The 18,296-nt window shown below is 39.9% G+C and overlaps 2 protein-coding genes across 2 annotated transcripts in view; both read right to left on the bottom strand.

Annotated features, from left to right (window-relative positions):
• LOC144930624 (uncharacterized) overlaps window positions 1-18,296 on the bottom strand; it is a 459,911-nt gene that overhangs the window by 164,386 nt on the left and 277,229 nt on the right. The gene's annotated exons all lie outside the window — the stretch shown is intronic.
• Window positions 161-18,296, bottom strand: part of NUFIP1 (nuclear FMR1 interacting protein 1) — a 32,239-nt gene continuing 14,103 nt past the window's right edge. The window contains exons 6-10 of the mRNA XM_073344896.2: window positions 14,818-14,910; window positions 11,659-11,924; window positions 9,807-9,935; window positions 7,867-8,108; window positions 161-4,408 (exon numbers count right to left, since the gene is read on the bottom strand). Of these exons, the coding sequence (XP_073200997.1) occupies window positions 4,073-4,408; window positions 7,867-8,108; window positions 9,807-9,935; window positions 11,659-11,924; window positions 14,818-14,910 (1,066 nt within the window). The 3' untranslated portion in view covers window positions 161-4,072. The remainder of the gene's footprint in view (window positions 4,409-7,866; window positions 8,109-9,806; window positions 9,936-11,658; window positions 11,925-14,817; window positions 14,911-18,296) is intronic.

Raw genomic sequence — 18,296 nt, 5'->3', positions numbered from 1 at the left:
CCATCCCCGTTGGCCGAGTGCAGGGTTCTGCCCTGTTTTTTTATCCTATTTTTTAATTCTGAAGTCTGCAACTTTAGAACAGCTACAACACAAGTACAGACCAGCTGCAAGAACCTTCACGTAAACACAAAATCACAAGGAGATGCTTACAATTCAGTAATACAAGGCCACAAAGTTCATTTCTTTATTCCCTTCACAGACAGAAGCTATCCCATAAATGAGAAGCATTGTTCAAACAAAACAGAGTTGTCTGTTAAGTCACATCACCATTCACAAACTTGACTAAGGTTTAGACAGCTGTAAAAACAGACTTCAGTTTTTCTGGATTAATAAGTGAAACATGGAATTTTAAAAGGAGGGTAATGAATTTAATTCAGACATCTTCTGTAGCTAAGTTACCAAAGCTGGAAGGGGGAGGGGGCAGTAAAATGTTGAGTACTTTTATCCAGTGCAAGTCAAAGGCTGAAAGTACCATTTTTCAAACCATAATGCCATAATCCAACCAAAAATCAATAATGAAACAATTAAAGGCCATGCATAGCATAATAAAGAAATCAACCACTGCACATTCAAAATGCAACTGGTTATTTCTTACACAGCCACAGACAGGCATCTTCATGCAAGTGGGAGGAAAAAATCCATTATCATACTCGGATACAAAAAGAAAAGGCAAAACTGCAGAAACAAAACTACAGCTGCTTGACATAAGCAAGACAGGAAATTACAGCATTAACATTCCAATGTGAAGGCTAGATGAAAGGTATTAGGAAAGCTAATTCTGGAATGTCAGGTGAAACTCCCTATTGACCTACAAAAGGAACCAAAGTGAAAAAGTGGGGTTTTCTGTATACGGACCACAGCTGCTACTCCTGGTTTAATGCAGCCTACCCATCTCCCCTTAGATTAAGCAGAAGCAGTTCATTCCTGGAGCACAAAGGGCAGTTTTAAATATATGCAGTACAAACACCACAAAAGCAAAATGTATTATTGATTTAAGACAGGTAGTCTTTCTATGTTAAATGTTTTTCCCAGAAAGGTACCTAACCACACAACGGGAGGGTGGGAGGAAGAGAAGGACTTCTAATGGGGCTACATCTACTTTTTGTAGAATTTTAATGATCTTCAGTCAGGGAACAGAGGTACAAGCAATTCATAGCAGAGCCTTCCTCACACAGGACCTCCCTCTGCAAAGGGAGATTTGCCACAAGCTTCAACAGGAACAAGAGCAAGACCTTAAGGGGCGGTGGATTAGTTACCCCCCTCCTACCCCCAAAAGTGCAATTCTGTAGTAATCCTAACTTGCTCATTTTTTGTTTACTACACTGATGCTGTTGGATCATATTAAAGAAGTTCTGTATTAAAATCACAAATGAGTTTAAATTCCAGAGTATTACTAATTAAGAGGTCTCTTGGTTTTTGGTCTCTTGTTTTTACTGTTTCTCTCCCTCTCTGTGTGAAACATGCAAGCTGCTAATTGTGTTAGTACATCCTAAGACAGAGTCCAATCTCAAAGCAGTACTTTGTAACAACAACTACTCACACAGAGAGAGACTCAAAGCAATACTTTGTAACAGAAACAGCACACAGAGACTCCCTGCCCTTTTGTTGTATTTATCTCGCTTTGTTAACAACTGTGATTAAAATACACATAGAAGATGTATGTGGATGGATGCTTGATGTGGATAATAACTGAATGATCAGGGAGGTACCAGCCTAAGAATCCAGTGTCCATCGGCTGAAGGAGGGGTCAAGTGGAAACAACCAGAGGACCCCCCCAGAGGGCAGACTGGAATCCACCCAACAGCCTCAAGGATGGGAGAACCGAAACACACAGAGCCGTCAGAAATGTGCCATCTGCTGATTGATTCAGCAACAGCATGATGAAGCAATTCCCATAGACTTGCATAGGAAGAAATTCCTATAAAAATGGACTCTAGAAAGTGAGAACTTTGGGGTCTGATTCTGCAAACCAACTTCCAGGAGCGTCAGATGTGCATCTGACAAGGCCCTGCTCCCTCCTCGTGTCCAGGCCACCTGACCAGTGGCTTGGCACGAGCAACTCTAAGGCTGGTAACTATGATGATAACCTTGCAGAACTTGTGTGTGTGAATAAATATGAAATTGAATGGAATGTTATAGCTATAACTAACTGCTTACTATGATTCTTTCTGTATTCACAATAAGATACTGCTGGTTTTTATTTTATTGGTATAACAATGCAACTGCTGATTTGACACCCCTCCCCACACACATACCAGTCTGAATACAAGTGTATCCAGAAACCAAATTCTGTAAAGTTCCAATCTCCTTAGCTAAATTTTCGCTGTTTTTCACTGCAGTAAACTGTGTAAGAGCCACACTCAAGGTAATAAAATGAAGTGATGGTATGTGGGACCACCATGGGAAGGATGAGTCATCTGGATTGCAAGTACAAATATAACAAGTTTATGATTGCTGTATTTAATAATCTATTACATATACACATTCCTAGGACTCACCACCCTCTTACATGGGTGCCAATATTTATATAATTCCATAAATGTACACAGTATGTTACATAGTATACAGTGTAGCTATATATAGTAGAGCAGTAAAGATGGAATTTTTCAGCTATTCCCAGCCTCCTGTACTCCATGAACAAGATTTATTTCCACAAAACTGACAAGTGTTTTAAAAACTGAACAAGAGAACTTAATACATACAGCTATTGGATAATACAAAAAAAACCTACAGTCCGTAGCATTCTGCAGGTTAGATGGAGGGGTGCACTTGTACCAGAATGAGTAAAGCAAAGAAAGATCAATGCATTTCCTGAGAAGGCAATTTAATTTAGAAACTGAGCCTACAATATGTAAGAATTGTGGCTAAAATACAGAATGTGGGGAACTATTTTTAAGCAGATGAATGGACTAAGTCACTGTCATATCATATTTCCACTAGGAGCGAGACAAACTGACAGGTGAACTTCACAAGAAGGCACCTGACAAATGTACACACAATTTAACAAAAGGTGGCAAACTTATTTTTAAATCCTCAACTAATGCAACTTTAAAGCTCATAAAAGCTTGTATGAGATTTATAACTTCAGGCACCACAGAGAGGAATGAACATTTTGTATGAGTGACATTAATAGCACAATTCCAAGGAAATCCACGGGATGTGTCACTGGCATTTTAAAAATGAATCAGAAAACAACAGGTTATAGAATGCCAGATAATAGTCTTAATTTTATATTAACTAGGGGAGATAAAGAGAAACTCATCCTAGGAAGCCTCCTTTACTCCAAAATTATAATTTAAATACAGAGTAAAATATAGCCCTCATTCCTACAAGCAATAAGGATGACCAGCTACAGCAGTTAAGGCTTGAGGTGAAGCTATGTCTAAAGTTACAGGCAGATATTAATGGATGGATAAAAGGTAGCAGTAGCTATTGGTTTGTCACTTAAAGAATGATTTCAAGCAATTTTCTACTCTCTACTTAACTTCCCATCTAAAGCTGCCACCACCTTAACTGTGCTTCCATTTGCTCTGCTCAACTGATTTATTGTACTAGTGGTAGATTTCAGTGTGAAAGTGTTAGAGCCAAACCAACTGTTTTGTAAATTTTATATTTTAAACCAACAACAGCTGAGAGATGTATTAAAAATTTATTTCAAAACATTCAGGGCCTCCGGTGACAACTGGTTGTCTGAGCATATTTGAGAGCACTATTATCAACAGCATAATTTTGCTCGGATTATGGTTTTAAAACACTGGCATATTCTGTAATGAAGAGTCCTCAAGTCAAACCCAGGGGGCAAACAAAGATTGCTACTGAAGAAAGTTGTAACTATGCTCCACTACTGAACTTTTCAAGAAGAAGGCAAAGAGCCACCTGAAATGGATGCAGTTTCCACAAGGAAAGGGTCACTTCTGGCAGAGTGTTCAGAAAAGTGGTTTTAATGGTTCTTAAAATACAAAAGATAGGATTTTTGTTTTCTATTCTACTGTCTTTCAAAAAATATTTCAGTGAAGTACAAAAGTTGAGCCTTTGGTCCACCCTCCATGACACAGGCATACTGTAACAAACGTCAGTTTTCTTCACATCGACTTGCTGGGGTTTCCCATGTCTCCTCATCTATATAGTGAATCATCTGTGATGCCTGACTGATAGCTGCTTTTTCACTTTGAGCTATAAATAATGCATCTTGTTCTCCATCTGCTAATTGACGGTCAGAGCTATAAGAAACATTAGATCCATCAGGTCTGTCCGTCAAAAACTCCGCTGCAGCTCTAGAAGCCTGTCCACTGTCAGGTTCAGCGACTGGTTCTGTCTTTAAGTGAAGTCCAAACATGTCATTTCGGGTGATGTATCGAACACACTGCAGAATCACATTCCTTTCGTGTCTTATGTCCTGGGCTAATAACTGGAATGAAAAAGAGAAAGTGACGCAGGCTTCTGTCTCCCGAGTCAGTAACAGATGCAAACTAAACAGGTATGGTGGCATAGTTAGTTAATTTAGATGTGTTTACAAATGTATATAAAAGGTTTGCAAGCAAGACCTGGAAGCAAAGAGGCAGGAGAAACTATCCTGTTAGGTTGAATTCAGGACTTGGAGCCAATCTCAGAGTTACCGCTGATTTACTGTGGGACATTGGCAAAGTCAGAGACTTATCTGTAAAATGGGATTGCTTTCCAGAGATACTGCAAGGCTTGTAACAGTGATACAGTGTTTTGGAAGTTTTAATCAGTATGCAAACCTTATGACCCTGATTCAGTAAGGCACCTTTTTTCCCACCGACTTCAAATTGGATAACTCACATGCTTTAGCACTTTGCTGAATCACAGGGCTAGAGTTTTATCACTGCATTAGAGCTGGCTGAATTTGACAAAATCCTTTTGAATAAGCTGTCATTCCCAGTTTACCTACCTGGCAGAAAAATTAGTTAATACATCCAAATGCCATGTATTTTCTTTTCCCCCATGAAAAAATTAACAACATTTCTTCACTAGACTGCTGAAGGCATTATTTTCTTTGAACTCCTACTGATGCTTATAGAAAGTTAAACGAGTATTTATACAACAGTTGGAAGACTGTAGGACATTTTTAGGGGTTGTGAACACTAGAAGTAAATGGACTGCTGAGTAAGATGTGAGTATAAAGTAGGGGGTTAAATCTGTGACTATCTGATCATTTACAAGAGAACTACTGTAAAAAGTTGCACTCAGCTGAACTTGGCATGTAAGATCTGATGGGAAGCAATTTTGTGCTATAAATTTATTTCCAACAAAGAGGTCTATTTAGCCAGTTAACGGGTGTTTGCTATCCAGGATAGCTTTTTAAAAGACTTGCAGGCAGTTAGTCCATAAAATGAACTAGTTACACTTTTTGATATTTACCTATACATAACATTTTTGGTATGATTGAAGGCAGTTCAGCTAGTGGAGCTGATTGTAATCATTACACGCACACAGACACACACACACAGGGTGAGGACAATGTCATAACATTCTTGTTGCTGTAGTTGGGGTAACTGCAGAATTCCCGAGTGGTGGCAGGAAGAAGCAGATGGGACACACAATCATCCTTTAATAAAGTTTGTTAACTCACCATCTGTCACATTATATTTAAACCATATGAGCAACTAGATGCACAACACCTTTTTATCCTGCTGTATATATTGACAGATCTTGGAAGAAATATAACGTATGGCTTTTTTTATTCTCAGTCAGTCTGTATGCTATAGATGTATCTAAACATACATTGTCATATGTGGGACTATGATAAACATCCTCGGAGTACTGAAGCCGATTTACTAAATGCCAACAGAAAGCTCTGCAGCACCACTACAAGATCTGCTTTTAAAAAACCACATCATTTCACACACAGCACATTCTTTCAATAAGCAAATCCCTTGGGAGGGAGGGGGTGGACAGGTTTTCTAGAGACTTTCTGACTTGGTTTCTCAGAATTTTCACGCCACAGACCACTTCCTACAGTGGCAATCCTCTTCTGGATACCTCCCATCACAAACACCCACTCCAATCTACATTTTTCTTGCTACAACCACGGTGATTAATGTATGAACAAGTAATGTTAGGACAATATGAAAGTGAGAAGACAAAAATAAATATGCTTTACAATTAAACATCTGTTCCATCCAGCTAAGATCCTCAGCCCACATATTATATCTATGCAGTTTATTCCTTCTCTATGGCTACAGAACTTGACATTAGTAGCCAGTCCTTTTTTAGGCACAGTTCTTGCTGTTCTGATCCCCAAGGCGCTTTATAGATTGGTTCCATCCTCAGCATTGCCACACCTCCAATTTCAGTATTGCTTGAAAGGAACCAGGGTTGTTTTTTTTCCCAACCTTCCTCTGTAGCATGGGGCAATGATCGCCTGTTATGTCCAGATGATCCTATCTCACCTAATCAATTCCCTGCCATTGCAGAGAGGCCTTGGGTTTTAGTGGCACCTCAGTCTCTCCTATTTTTCTCTGCCTCTGGCACACAACAATTTAGTACCTGTAATACACGTGAGGACAGACTAGATGATTGAATGGTCCCTCCTGGTCTTAAACTCTATGAAATGACAAAAAGAAAAAGGAGTACTTGTGGCACCTTAGAGACTAACCAATTTATGTGAGCATAAGCTTTCATGAGCTACAGCTCACTTCATCGGATGCATATGACTTTATGCATCCCATGAAGTGAGCTGTAGCTCACGAAAGCTCATGCTCAAATAAATTGGTTAGTCTCTAAGGTGCCACAAGTACTCCTTTTCTTTTTGCGAATACAGACTAACACGGCTGATACTCTGAAACCTATGAAATGACAGTTTGATCACAGCTGAATCTGCCAGAGAAATGTAAAGAGCAACTGTGCTGGATGAAAGATTCATTTATTTATTTTATTGCTTAAGTTTAGCTGATCAGAATAGCCTCTGCATACCCCCGACTCATCCTCAGCTAGAAAGAAAAGTCATAACATGAAGACTGACTGCTTTGGTCAAGGGGGCTTCACCTAAATCTTCAGAAGACCAGTGATATATCACTGAATCACTGTTTGTGAATCACTGAAAATTATATTTCTACATAGAAGAGGTCTGTGTATGCAGGAGGGAATCATAGAATCATAGGACTGGAAGGGACCTTGAGAGGTCATCTAGTCCAGTTCCCTGCACTCACAGCAGGACTAGGTATTATCTAGACCATCCCTGACAGGTGTTTGTCTAACCTGCTCTTAAAAATCTCCATTGATGGAGATTCCACAACCTTCCTAGGCAATTTATTCCAGTGCTTAACCACCCTAACAGTTAGGAAGGTTTTCCTAATGTCCAAATGGGGAAGAAGGAGAGAAGAGGGTTGGATAGGATGCCTGATGTTCCCTGACAACCATTCTAGCTGATTAGAGATGTGTGTTGATGGGGCACAAGGCCACCATCCAGCCTGTCCCACCCAGAAGCCTGGTGATCACCACCTCACTCAATGTAGGGCCTCACTTCAAGAGGGGTAGAGGGAGGGGAGAAGAATGGGATCAGAATAACGACTGGACCACATAAAAGCAAACAGGATTCATAATGTGCATATTGTTTAGAGCAAAAAGAAAGTATCTTTTTTGCCCTCAGTGTAGCTTCCTAACTATGTGATTAAGTTTTCAATTCTGGCTCAACAAAGCAAGCTACAATCTGAACAGTACCACGCAGTAATCTGTTTACATATTTGTGCAACATTTTTGCTGAACTGCATGTTCATCCAGCCACTACCTTAAAAGAGCTGCTGCTAATATAGACAGATTTATACTGTAATATGACTCATGTGTAGTTAAAGTAAGACCCTTGTGTGGCAGGCAGCCATTATTTAAGAGACAGAGGTCCTTTACCATTTCCAGCAGTGTTGGACGACGTTTGGGCAGTACAGGGAGCGACTTCTTCCTCCGTCTGTCAGAACCTCTGCAGTGCCCTGTGTTTGTATTTGAGCTCGCCAACGTTGCACTTGTAAATTCTGCACGTTCCTTGCGGTTTATACTGTTTGGACTTTGAGGGATATTTGAAGCCTGAGGGATATTTCGGAGGATAGTCTGATTTTCCTTAAGAGCTTTTGCTACAATCTTGGCAGGAACTTCTAAAAAAAGAAAGAACAAAAAACTGTGAGCTCTCAAAGTCCTAAAGGTCTCAATAACGATCACAGATCTCAATACTGACAGCTCACCTATTTACTACTACTGGTACTAGCATGCCCTGTTTTAATGATCATAGAGTTCTACAGAGGAGGGAATCTTATCACCATTCCCATAAGAGAAAACAAGCACACAGAAGTTAAGTGACTTGCCCAATATCAGAGAGCCAGCAGAGAGAGTCTGGATCAAAACTCGGGTCTCTGTCTTGCAATCAATCCCATGTTCTATACATTAGAGCACACGGCTTCCATTTTATAACCCAGTTTGCAGTGAAATACATGGACAATAAGGATGGCGCCATGGTTAGGTGCTAGCCTGTGACTTGCAAGATCCAAATTCAGTTCCCTGCTCTGCCACAGACTCCCTCTATGACCTTGGGCAAGTCACTCAGTCTCTGCGTCTCAGTTCCCGGTATGTAAAATGGGTGGTCATAGCACTTACTCCCTCGCCAGGGTGAGATGAGGAAAACCACGTTAAAGTTTATGAAGTGCTCAGGTATTACTGTAACGGGGACCATGGAAGGAATGAGCTCTGCCTTAAATCAGAATGTGCACTCAATCTCCAAGCACTACAAGAATCTCTAGTGGTAGCACCCTTATGTGGAAAGTACTAGAAGCTTAGATATTAGCTCAGAGAGTGAGTGACAGCACCTTCCTGGCCCTCTTCACCAAACACAATTTTAGGGTAAGGATTTTAAGGCTGTTTTTTCCCCTCACATACGTTTCTCCAAAAGTTCTACATCCTATCCAAAAAGAGAATTTATCTCCACCTTTATCTCAGAATAAGGTGGTAGGACAGGACACGTAACATGGGGGGGAGAGGAGGGAAACAAAACAAGAAAAACAACATTGTGAACCTGCCACCCTTTGAGGAAACTCTGGAATGTAGTATAAAAAAGGAATGATCATTAATAGACAGGCTATGAACTAGATAAATCAGAGGTCTGATCTTTTAGGCAATTCTAATGTTCTCACTCGGTGAATCCTTGGTATACAAATGGTACAATGTGGCTGCTACTGCATATAAATAATAAGTGGTCTCTCCCCCAGGGAGTAACAGTTGCTCTTAGAGTAGCCTGCTGGGTTTTCCCATCCTTCCATTCATCCCATGTTACCTTTTTCATCCTCCATTTGTGTCTGTGTTCGTACGAAGTACACTGAAAGCAGACAGCGCTGCAAGCAAAACAGCAGAAAACCTTGCCCCTCAAGATACAAAACATTTGACCTTTAACACACGTATTCCCTCACTGCCTAACAAGCTACAGTGGCAGATTCAAGGCTGCTCTCAATTACTCCACCAGCAACCAAAGGTGCCAGGAACCAGGATGTTTTCCTGCTCATGAATACCCTGGAAGTAGAGCCAGTTATTGTTGTGTTTGCTTCTTTGGTTAGATCTAAGAATGTAAGTCTCTGAATATAAAAAACTGCAAATTTATATATTCATAAATGAGGACAAGACTACGGGAAGAGAGATGGCAGGAGGGGGACAGAAAGGCAGGAGAGGGCAAGGTGCCCGCACTGTATGCCACCTTCCTTCTCAGATTGATCTAAATACAGAGACAAAATGTCTTTTCTGGTAAACTTTGAATGCTTTCGCTGATCACAAGAGAGAGGGCGAAAAAAGCTTGTTAGGCCCCAACTCACCCTCTGGCTCGCTCTCGGATGTGCTGCCATAGTTGGCCACCAGTGAACTCAGGGCAGAGGTTACCTGCTTCGGAATGACAGTCACTCCCAACTTTGCATCCTCTGCAGTTGCTCCATCCTTGTCTGACTCTGCAAAGAGAGTACCAAGACCTTTCAATGCTCCTAGATGTTGACAGCCAACTTTGTCACTAGATCTTCTCCTGGAGAATATACATCTGATACTGGACAAGGTTATTCAACACCACTGCTTGATAAAATGCATGCTACTTTCTTTCCATTAACATTCAGGGGCAGGAGTTGTCTAACACTGATTTATAGCTCTGACAAAGACTGTAGCGAAAAAAACAGTTTGATTTCTCTGAACAAGGACTTGGGCTTTTGGCTCCATCTTCATATAGTGAATTTAATTACAGGCTTTGCTATTAATTGAATATAGAGAGGGAGAAACTTGTTTAGATTTCCTGGATGTAGCTGGGTGATAAATATGTGCAGAAATTAATCTTTTACAGGGGGAAGAGTTATTTACATTTAAAATTAGAATTTCCAAGGGGAAGAAATTTTGAGATTGTGAAATCACTCTAAGGGACATTCAAATCAAGCTTATAAGACTATGGCAATGAAATCTCGGAGAATTTGAATACTTAAAAATATGTATTTAGCACCATCTGTATGCATGCTGCTTTAGCGAATAAAGAGTTTATAATCCAAACTGTTCACGATAACACAGAATGCCAGGGACCTAAGATACAGGATAAATGGACCAACAACTTATGAATAGCTGCTAGTGGGCAAAAGGGAAAAAATCTACTAAAAGCATCCCCAAGTAAACAATTCAAATCACAGATAAATTTAATGGGATGCAAAGCTACATGTACCATGACACACCATTTCCTTTGGAGGCATCACAGATATGTGATGTGGGCATTTAACCAGAAGGCTAATACAAGTCAGTTCTTTTGCATGAAACCTACATGGAAATTTTTGGGGAAAAAACATGCAAAACCCTATTGGTAACATTATTAGAAAGGTCTCTGTTGAAACTTTTTGTGGAAGCCTGGTTCAATTACAAGAATTAAAGAAACACTACCTGAAATCAGGATTTTGTAAAAATTGTATTGCCTATGCATTAACCCCACATTAGATTATTAAACATGAAAATTTACAAAAAAAAAAGTTTGTCACTATTTTTGTTTTACTTTTTACATTTCACTCACCTTAAGACAATGAAGTCAGTTTCACTTTTAGATTCTCGGAACAGCAGAATTTGGTTTCAAACATAAAGGGACTTTCATTTTTTTCAAAAGCAATATTTTTGTGTGGAAACCTTTCTATTCCTTTGTTTTTAAATCAAAGTTTGTTTGTACAACAGTTAATTCTGGACCAAATTTAAGTTAACACTGCCCCTTGAATCTATTTATTGTAGAACATGTAATACTGTACGCAAACCTCTCCTTGACAGGGTTTCCAAATCACTGACCAGGAGTACAAAGTTTCAGGATTCTTCTATGGACATTTTATGTTCTTAGCAGGAATTTCCATTCAAAAGGAAGTTCTAATGAAAACCTGGGTATAAGGCTCTTCAGTGAAGCTGGCAGCAACAAATCTATGACCTACTAACCTTTGAATTGCTTTGGCTGTAGTGCAAGAAAGTCCTAATAATGTTTTAAGTGGCAGATAGAAGAGTTGTCAAGTATGACAGAGCACTTATCAATGGCATCTTCCAAACCAAGAGTAAATTCTTTGAAAAGACAAGTTCTTTTCAAGTCACCAGCTCTCCTAAAAAGCTGTTACCTACGTAACATTAATTCCCCCTAAAGTAAAAGATTTCTCCAACCTCCTTCCGTCATCTTACCAGCATCACTATTTGCCAGAATGCCAAGTGGATCCACATCCTTCATACAGGTCTGTGCATCAGAAACAGATTGTTTTTCAGGTTCCTTAACAAATGTACGATTTTCTGGTCCACTAGCTGCATTTTGAGCTTTCAGCAGAGATGCATCATCTCCATCACCTTTCCTAAACTTCTTCCAGAACTGACGCTTCTGCTTCTTCTTCTGTCTTCCTTGCCACCCAGAAGTCTCTTCACTTTGTGGAGCTTTCCACATTCCCTTCATTTTGCTAGAGGAAAGAAAATGTAAAATTCTTACACAAATAACACCACACAAAGTAAATTAAACTAATCAAGGTAAGCCCCCCCCCCAACAAATTTTAAAAACCCTGTGTCCTATAGCAGCCAAGAGATTAGAGGAATATTTATCCTCCAATACAACATTTTTCAGCTCTCCCATCTTACGTTGCTCTGCCCTGCTTCAATACTTTAATCTGCCAGTTTCAGCATATTAGTAGCCAAATGCAGTTTACTAGAACACCTATCTACAAGTGCTTTATTTGGCGCTAGTAAGTCTCATTTCGCTACTGGCACAATGAACTGAGACATGACAGAAGGAAGACGAAGCTATGCCGGACACAAACATGGGGGGAGGGGGGGAAGACGACAAAGAAAGCGAGACAGAGAAATGGAGAAACACACACACACACACCATGGGGGTGGGACAAGGTATGGAGAACTCTTTCTCCCACATTTTGCTTTTATTTAGACTGTAAACTCATTGGGGCAGGAACTGTCTCTTACTGCATGTTTGTACAGTGCCTAGCAGAATAGGGCCATGAACTCAGTTGGAGTGTCTAGGCACTCCTCTAACATAAATAGCAATACTTAACCAATGTTTCACAGGTTAAGGGAGGCTGTGATGCTGGAGGTGCTGTCTTTTGACTAAGACATAAAACCAAGGTCCTGACCACTTGTGGTCACTAAAAACCCAAGGTACTTCTCAAGAACCAGAATTGGATGTCCCAGTCAAATTCCAATTGGGAAACTGCATTCTGCCCTCATCTGCTGGTTCTATTAGCAAATGCATCCTTCACTTCCTGTTCAAAACTACAGCATAACTGTGCAGTATTAACCAGCTGCTACATTCCACCCTGCAGGTAGCTACATTGAAATGACAGGTGAAGTGGTCATCTCTAATCTACTCCAGAGGGATGTTGAGAATTAACATTTGTAGAGCACTTCAGGGGGCCAGAATTCAAGGGTGGTATAAAAGTATCAAATGCTTTTGAAAAATCTTACTTAGCTATTTGCCTCAATAGGAAAGCTTCCAGAGAGCAAGCTGAATCCTCTTCTGTCTCACACATCAGTAAATTTGCAAGAATAAGCACCAGTTCCAGATTGCTATTGTTGACATTCATACCACAAATTACAGCTTTTTGGACAGCAGATTGAGTTTATAGGACTAACAGTTAGGAAAGAGGCTTTTTAAGAAAGCCAGGGTTATAGAGATCACTTACTGAGAACAAACAGGACACAGTTTCGGTCATTTTTCTGATCACTCTTCTGACCAGGAGAAGTAGGAGATTTAAGTATAATTGCTGAGTGACACCTAAGGGCTGCTGCTGAGTCACAGCTCACTAGTGAAGCCACATGCGGTAAAACAAAAATTATTAAATACCATTGATTTTGTTACTTTGACAAGCCAGACTCACTTTTAACTTCAGTTACTAACCAAGTAGGAGAGTCGCTTAATGGCTGTTTTCATGCATTCAGTGCTTTAAATTCACAACTAATACTAGGAATCAAGCACCTGTTGAAATGCCCCTGCAACTGCACACTCCTCCCCACACCAGCAAGGAGAATCCCATCTTATTTCTTTAAGAGCAGAGGGCTTTGCTATGGGCCAGAAGAGATGAGTAAAGGCAATCTGAGATGTATCTGAGATGCTACAAGAGATATAAGTGACAGGAGTGGCTTCTGAAGCTTCATCTACATTAAGAATATTTGCAACAGTGGACATTACCAAAATTAGGTTACATTGGTATAAGTCCACTTTGCATTTGTGCAGCCCATCTATATGAGGGATTTGCACAGGCATAACCAAATCAATGTAGTAACACTGGTGCAAGAATTTTTACTGTAGACAACTTCAAGGCCCAAGCCCACTTTCCCACAGCAGAAAGAAAGGTCCACAAAGAGGCAGGAAGGAGTCTGACATAACAAGCTGGGAACATTCTTGCTGCCCCCACTCAGATCCTCTGGTCCACTAAGCCAGACCCTGGAGGTTTGGGAGATTATAACGCCTTTAAAAAACCCCTCCCTATAGCAGTATTCAAGCAAAGCCACTGATGAAGCTCAACATGAGGCAGACAGTATGCAAAAAGGTGTGGAGGAAAAGAGCAGAGGCCACACATGTGGAGGTATGGAGAGGGGAAAAACAGATCAGAGTACATGAGGGGAGTGAACAAATAAAATCCAAGAGGAACAAAGAAGAGCCCCAGACGAGAAATCAAGATGAGGCAAGGTGGAAGAGATGAAAATAAGAGTATTGAAGGTACTTTCAGCTACCAAAGCAGTTTACAGTGATAATTAGATAGCTTAGAAACTCAGATAGATCATTCCTTCTTAAGTTTGTTATTATTACTCTGACCCCACCATTTGAAAAATGAAGGCGGGAGGGGAGGGGAGAGGAGGAGAGAGAAATACAATCTATAATCATAAACCAAGTAACTTTTTGTTTTTTTCCCTCTCTCTCTTGCAAGGGGAAGCAGGGGGAGAGTGCATTAGACCAGTCAGATTCAGGTAGGAGGCAAAGTCACACAATGTAACTTCTCTTTCAAAGACTCGGCATCTATTACTTTAGCCTAATGGCTATTCTGCAACTTGGTTTTCTTAAACAAGCCAGAGAGTGGAAAACTCTGCAAACACATCAAAAGTTGTAAACGTAAACGTATTGTTTCAACTGGATCAGACTCACTAGTCTGTGGAATACTGTGGAATACTGTGGACAATGTACTAAATTGGTAACATGTTGGTGGGTTAAATGAAGGATACAAGTGCACTCAGTTTATATACATGTACAGTGAAAGTTACAAGTATTTGCACAAAAGGTAAAAAGAATCAAAGATAGTATTTTTGGACCAACTACTAGAGTGAACAAAATTGTCAGAGAAAGCTTACCCAAACTGCGTAGTTGTCAGCACTTCTCCTCTCTCCTCTTTTTCTTTCTGTAATGCTTTCTTCTTTTCAATGTTGGCCAATGTAGGAAAGTTTCTAGAGCAAATATATATATGTTTGTTTTAAAAATGTTTTACACACCCCTGGTCTAACCCATATTTGCATTATGACCAGCACAGGAAAGATTTAGTTGCATAAACAAAAAAATGAAATATTAAAATCAAATTGTTTCCTCCTGAAGCAGGGATTGGTTAAGAAAAATACATATACCTCTACCCCTATATACGTGGGTGCAGATGGACCTTGAAGTGCAGAGCTTTTTACACACATACACACTCTCTATGACAGAATAGGATTCTGCCCTACAATTTTTTATTTTAAGCGCTTCGTGCAATCTAGTTTTAACGGTCTTAAAAGGCACAATATATGTTTAGCAAGATTTTCACATGGAGGATGAGACTGAGTTTCTGCTTATCAGTCTCACTGACACTGGGTTTTGAGATTAAAAAACCCACAAAAGTGTATCACCAAAACAGTCTCTGGATGCATATTCAGCCATGACACTTTCAGTATCTAGCTGTCATTGCTCTGTAAAGCACTTTGAGACAGCAAAAGGCTATACATAATCGTCTAATTCTATTCTGTTCTTTAGGAGAGTAATTCAGGTCATTAACATTTTATAAAGTCTATTAAGATGGAAGAGTGAGAAGCCTAGAACAGCTATACATATATATTACCAAAAACAGTCTTCAGACCTAAATATTTAGTCTTGTCACACTCAGCTTCCTTTTATTATATATCAGCAAAAGTTAAGTGCTAAAAAGTCACACTGATGCAAGACAAGGTGAAGGACAAGGATGGAAAAAGCAGAAGTGGTTTCTGAAAACCCTGCCTTGAACAGGAACTCTGGTATTAGGAGGTTTTCACCAATCATGCTTAGATTCATGTTTTCATAGAGATTCCAAAGCCAAAAGGGACCACTGTGATAATCTAGTCTAATTTCCTCTATAACACAGGCCAGAGAACTCCCGCAAATAATCCTGCTTTGAACTAGAAAATTTCTTTATAGAAGCATCGAATCTTGATTTAAAAGTTTCCAGTGATGGAGAATCCACCAAAACCTTTGGTAGCTTGTTCCAATGTTAATTACCCTCACTTACGTACACCTTATTGTCAGTTTGAATTTGTCTAGCTTCAACTTCCAGCCATTGGACCTTGTTATACCGTTGCTAGATTGATGAGCCATTCAAAACACATTCACTGTGCCATTTATTATGAAGAGAGGATTTAAAAAAAAATCTTTAAATGTATTGATTGGTAATAGGATATGAAGCCTGTTACCTTCAAAACAGACTAACATGGCTTACCACTCTAAAACCTGTTACTTTCAGGTCACCAGTTCAAGTGCAGCCTAGATTGCTCGTCACCAGAAGTCACAATATGGTGGCTATTCAGTAGCCTATATGCAGAGTAGGCAACATTAATCCAGACCCCAGTGGGAAGGTGCCCACATTTCAAAATCTACAATCACAAATAGCTTCTTTGTTGGCAGAGAGATCAAGAAATGAAAAAGCATAGATAACTACACGCTTATGGAGACAGTCCTTCTAGGTCAGGGGTGGGGCACATTTCTGGGAAAGCTTAAACTTTTGCACATGCTGTACAAATTCTGAGAACTTCAGTGCCCAAGCTTGTCCACAAAGTATCCACACTACAGAGAAATGAATCTTTTTGTTTTTCTGGCAGAGATCTTAAGAACATGAGAATGGCCATACTGAGTCAAACCAATGGTCCATCTAGCCCAACATCATGTCTCCCAAAAGTGGCTGGTGCCAGATGCTTCAGAGAGAGTGAACAGAACAGGACAATTTATTGAGTAACCTATCCCCTATCATCCAGTCACAGCTTCTAGCAGAAGCATGGGGTTGTGTTCCTGACCATCTTGACTAATAGTCACTGACAGACCTATCATCTGTGAATTTACCTAATTCTTTTTTGAACCCAGTTATACTTTTGTCCTTTACAGCATCCCCAGCAACAAATTCCACAGGTTGACTGTGCATGGGGTGAAGTTCCTTTTGTTGGTTTTAAACCTGCTGCCTATTCACTTCACTGGATAATGTCTGGTTCTTGTGTTATGTGATGGGATAAATAACACTTTCCTATTCACTTTCTCCACACCACTCATGATTTTATAGACCTCTATCATATCCCCCCCGTCGTCTGTTTTAGCAGCTGAACAGTCCCACTCTTTTCAATCTCTCCTCATATGGAAGCTGTTCCATACCCCTCATAATTTTTGTTGCCCTTCTTTGTATTTTTCCCAATTCTACTATATTGTTTTTTGAGATGAGTAGATCAGAACTGCATTCAGTATTCGAAGTGTGAGCATACCATGGATTTATATAGTGGCATTATGATATTTTCGGTCTTATTTTCTATCCCTTTCCTGATGGTTCCTAACATTGTTAGCTTTTTTGACTGCTACTGCACATTGATGAGATGTTTTCAGAGAACTAACCACAATGTCTCCAAGATCTCTCTTGAGTGTTACAGCTAATTTAGACCCCATCATTTTGTATGTATAGTTGGGATTATGTTTTCCAATCAACACTGAATTTCATCTGCCATTTTGTTGCTCTGACACACAGTTTTGTGAAATCCCTCTAACTCCTTCCAATCAGCTTTGGACTTAACTATCTTGCATAATTTTGTATCGTCTCCAAACTTAGCCACCTCACTGTTTACCCCTTTTTCCAGATCATTTACGAATATGTTGAACAGAACTGGTCCAGTACAGATCCTTGGGGGACCCCGCTATTTACCCCTCTTCACTGTGAAAACTGACCATTTATTCTTACCCTTTGTTTCCTATCTTTTAACCAGTTAATGATCCACGAGAGGACCTTCCCTCTTATCCCATGACTCCTTACTTTACTTACGAGCCTTTGGTGTGAAACCTTGTCAAAAACTTTCAGAAAAAGTCCAAGTACGCTATATCCATTGGATCACCCCTTGTCCACAAGTTTATTGACACTCTCAAAAAAAATTCTCATGAACTGGTGAGCATGATTTCCCACTATAAAAGCTGTGTTGACTCTTCACAAACATATTGTGTTCATCTGTGTGTCTGATAAATGTGTTATTTCCTATAGTTTCATCCAATTTGCCTCATACTGAAGGTAGGCTTACCAGCCTGTAATTGCCAGGATTGCCTATGGAGCATTTTAAGCAAAACAAAAACAAAACAAAAACACCCAAAAACCTGGCATTACCTTAGGTATCCATCAGTCAGCTGGTACAGAGGCTAATTTAAGTGATAGGTCACATACCACACTTAGTTGTGCTGCCATTTCATATCTCAGTTCCATCAGAACTCTTGGGTAAATACACTCAGGTCCTGGTGACTTATTACTGTTTAATTTATCAATTTGTTCAAAAACCTCTGACAACACCGCAATTTGGGTCAGTTCTTCAGATTT

This window comes from Lepidochelys kempii, chromosome 1, assembly GCF_965140285.1.
Source record: "Lepidochelys kempii isolate rLepKem1 chromosome 1, rLepKem1.hap1, whole genome shotgun sequence".
Lineage (NCBI taxonomy): Eukaryota > Metazoa > Chordata > Testudines > Cheloniidae > Lepidochelys > Lepidochelys kempii.
Note: the sequence above shows the minus strand (reverse complement) of the source record. Positions and strands in the feature narration are given on the sequence as shown.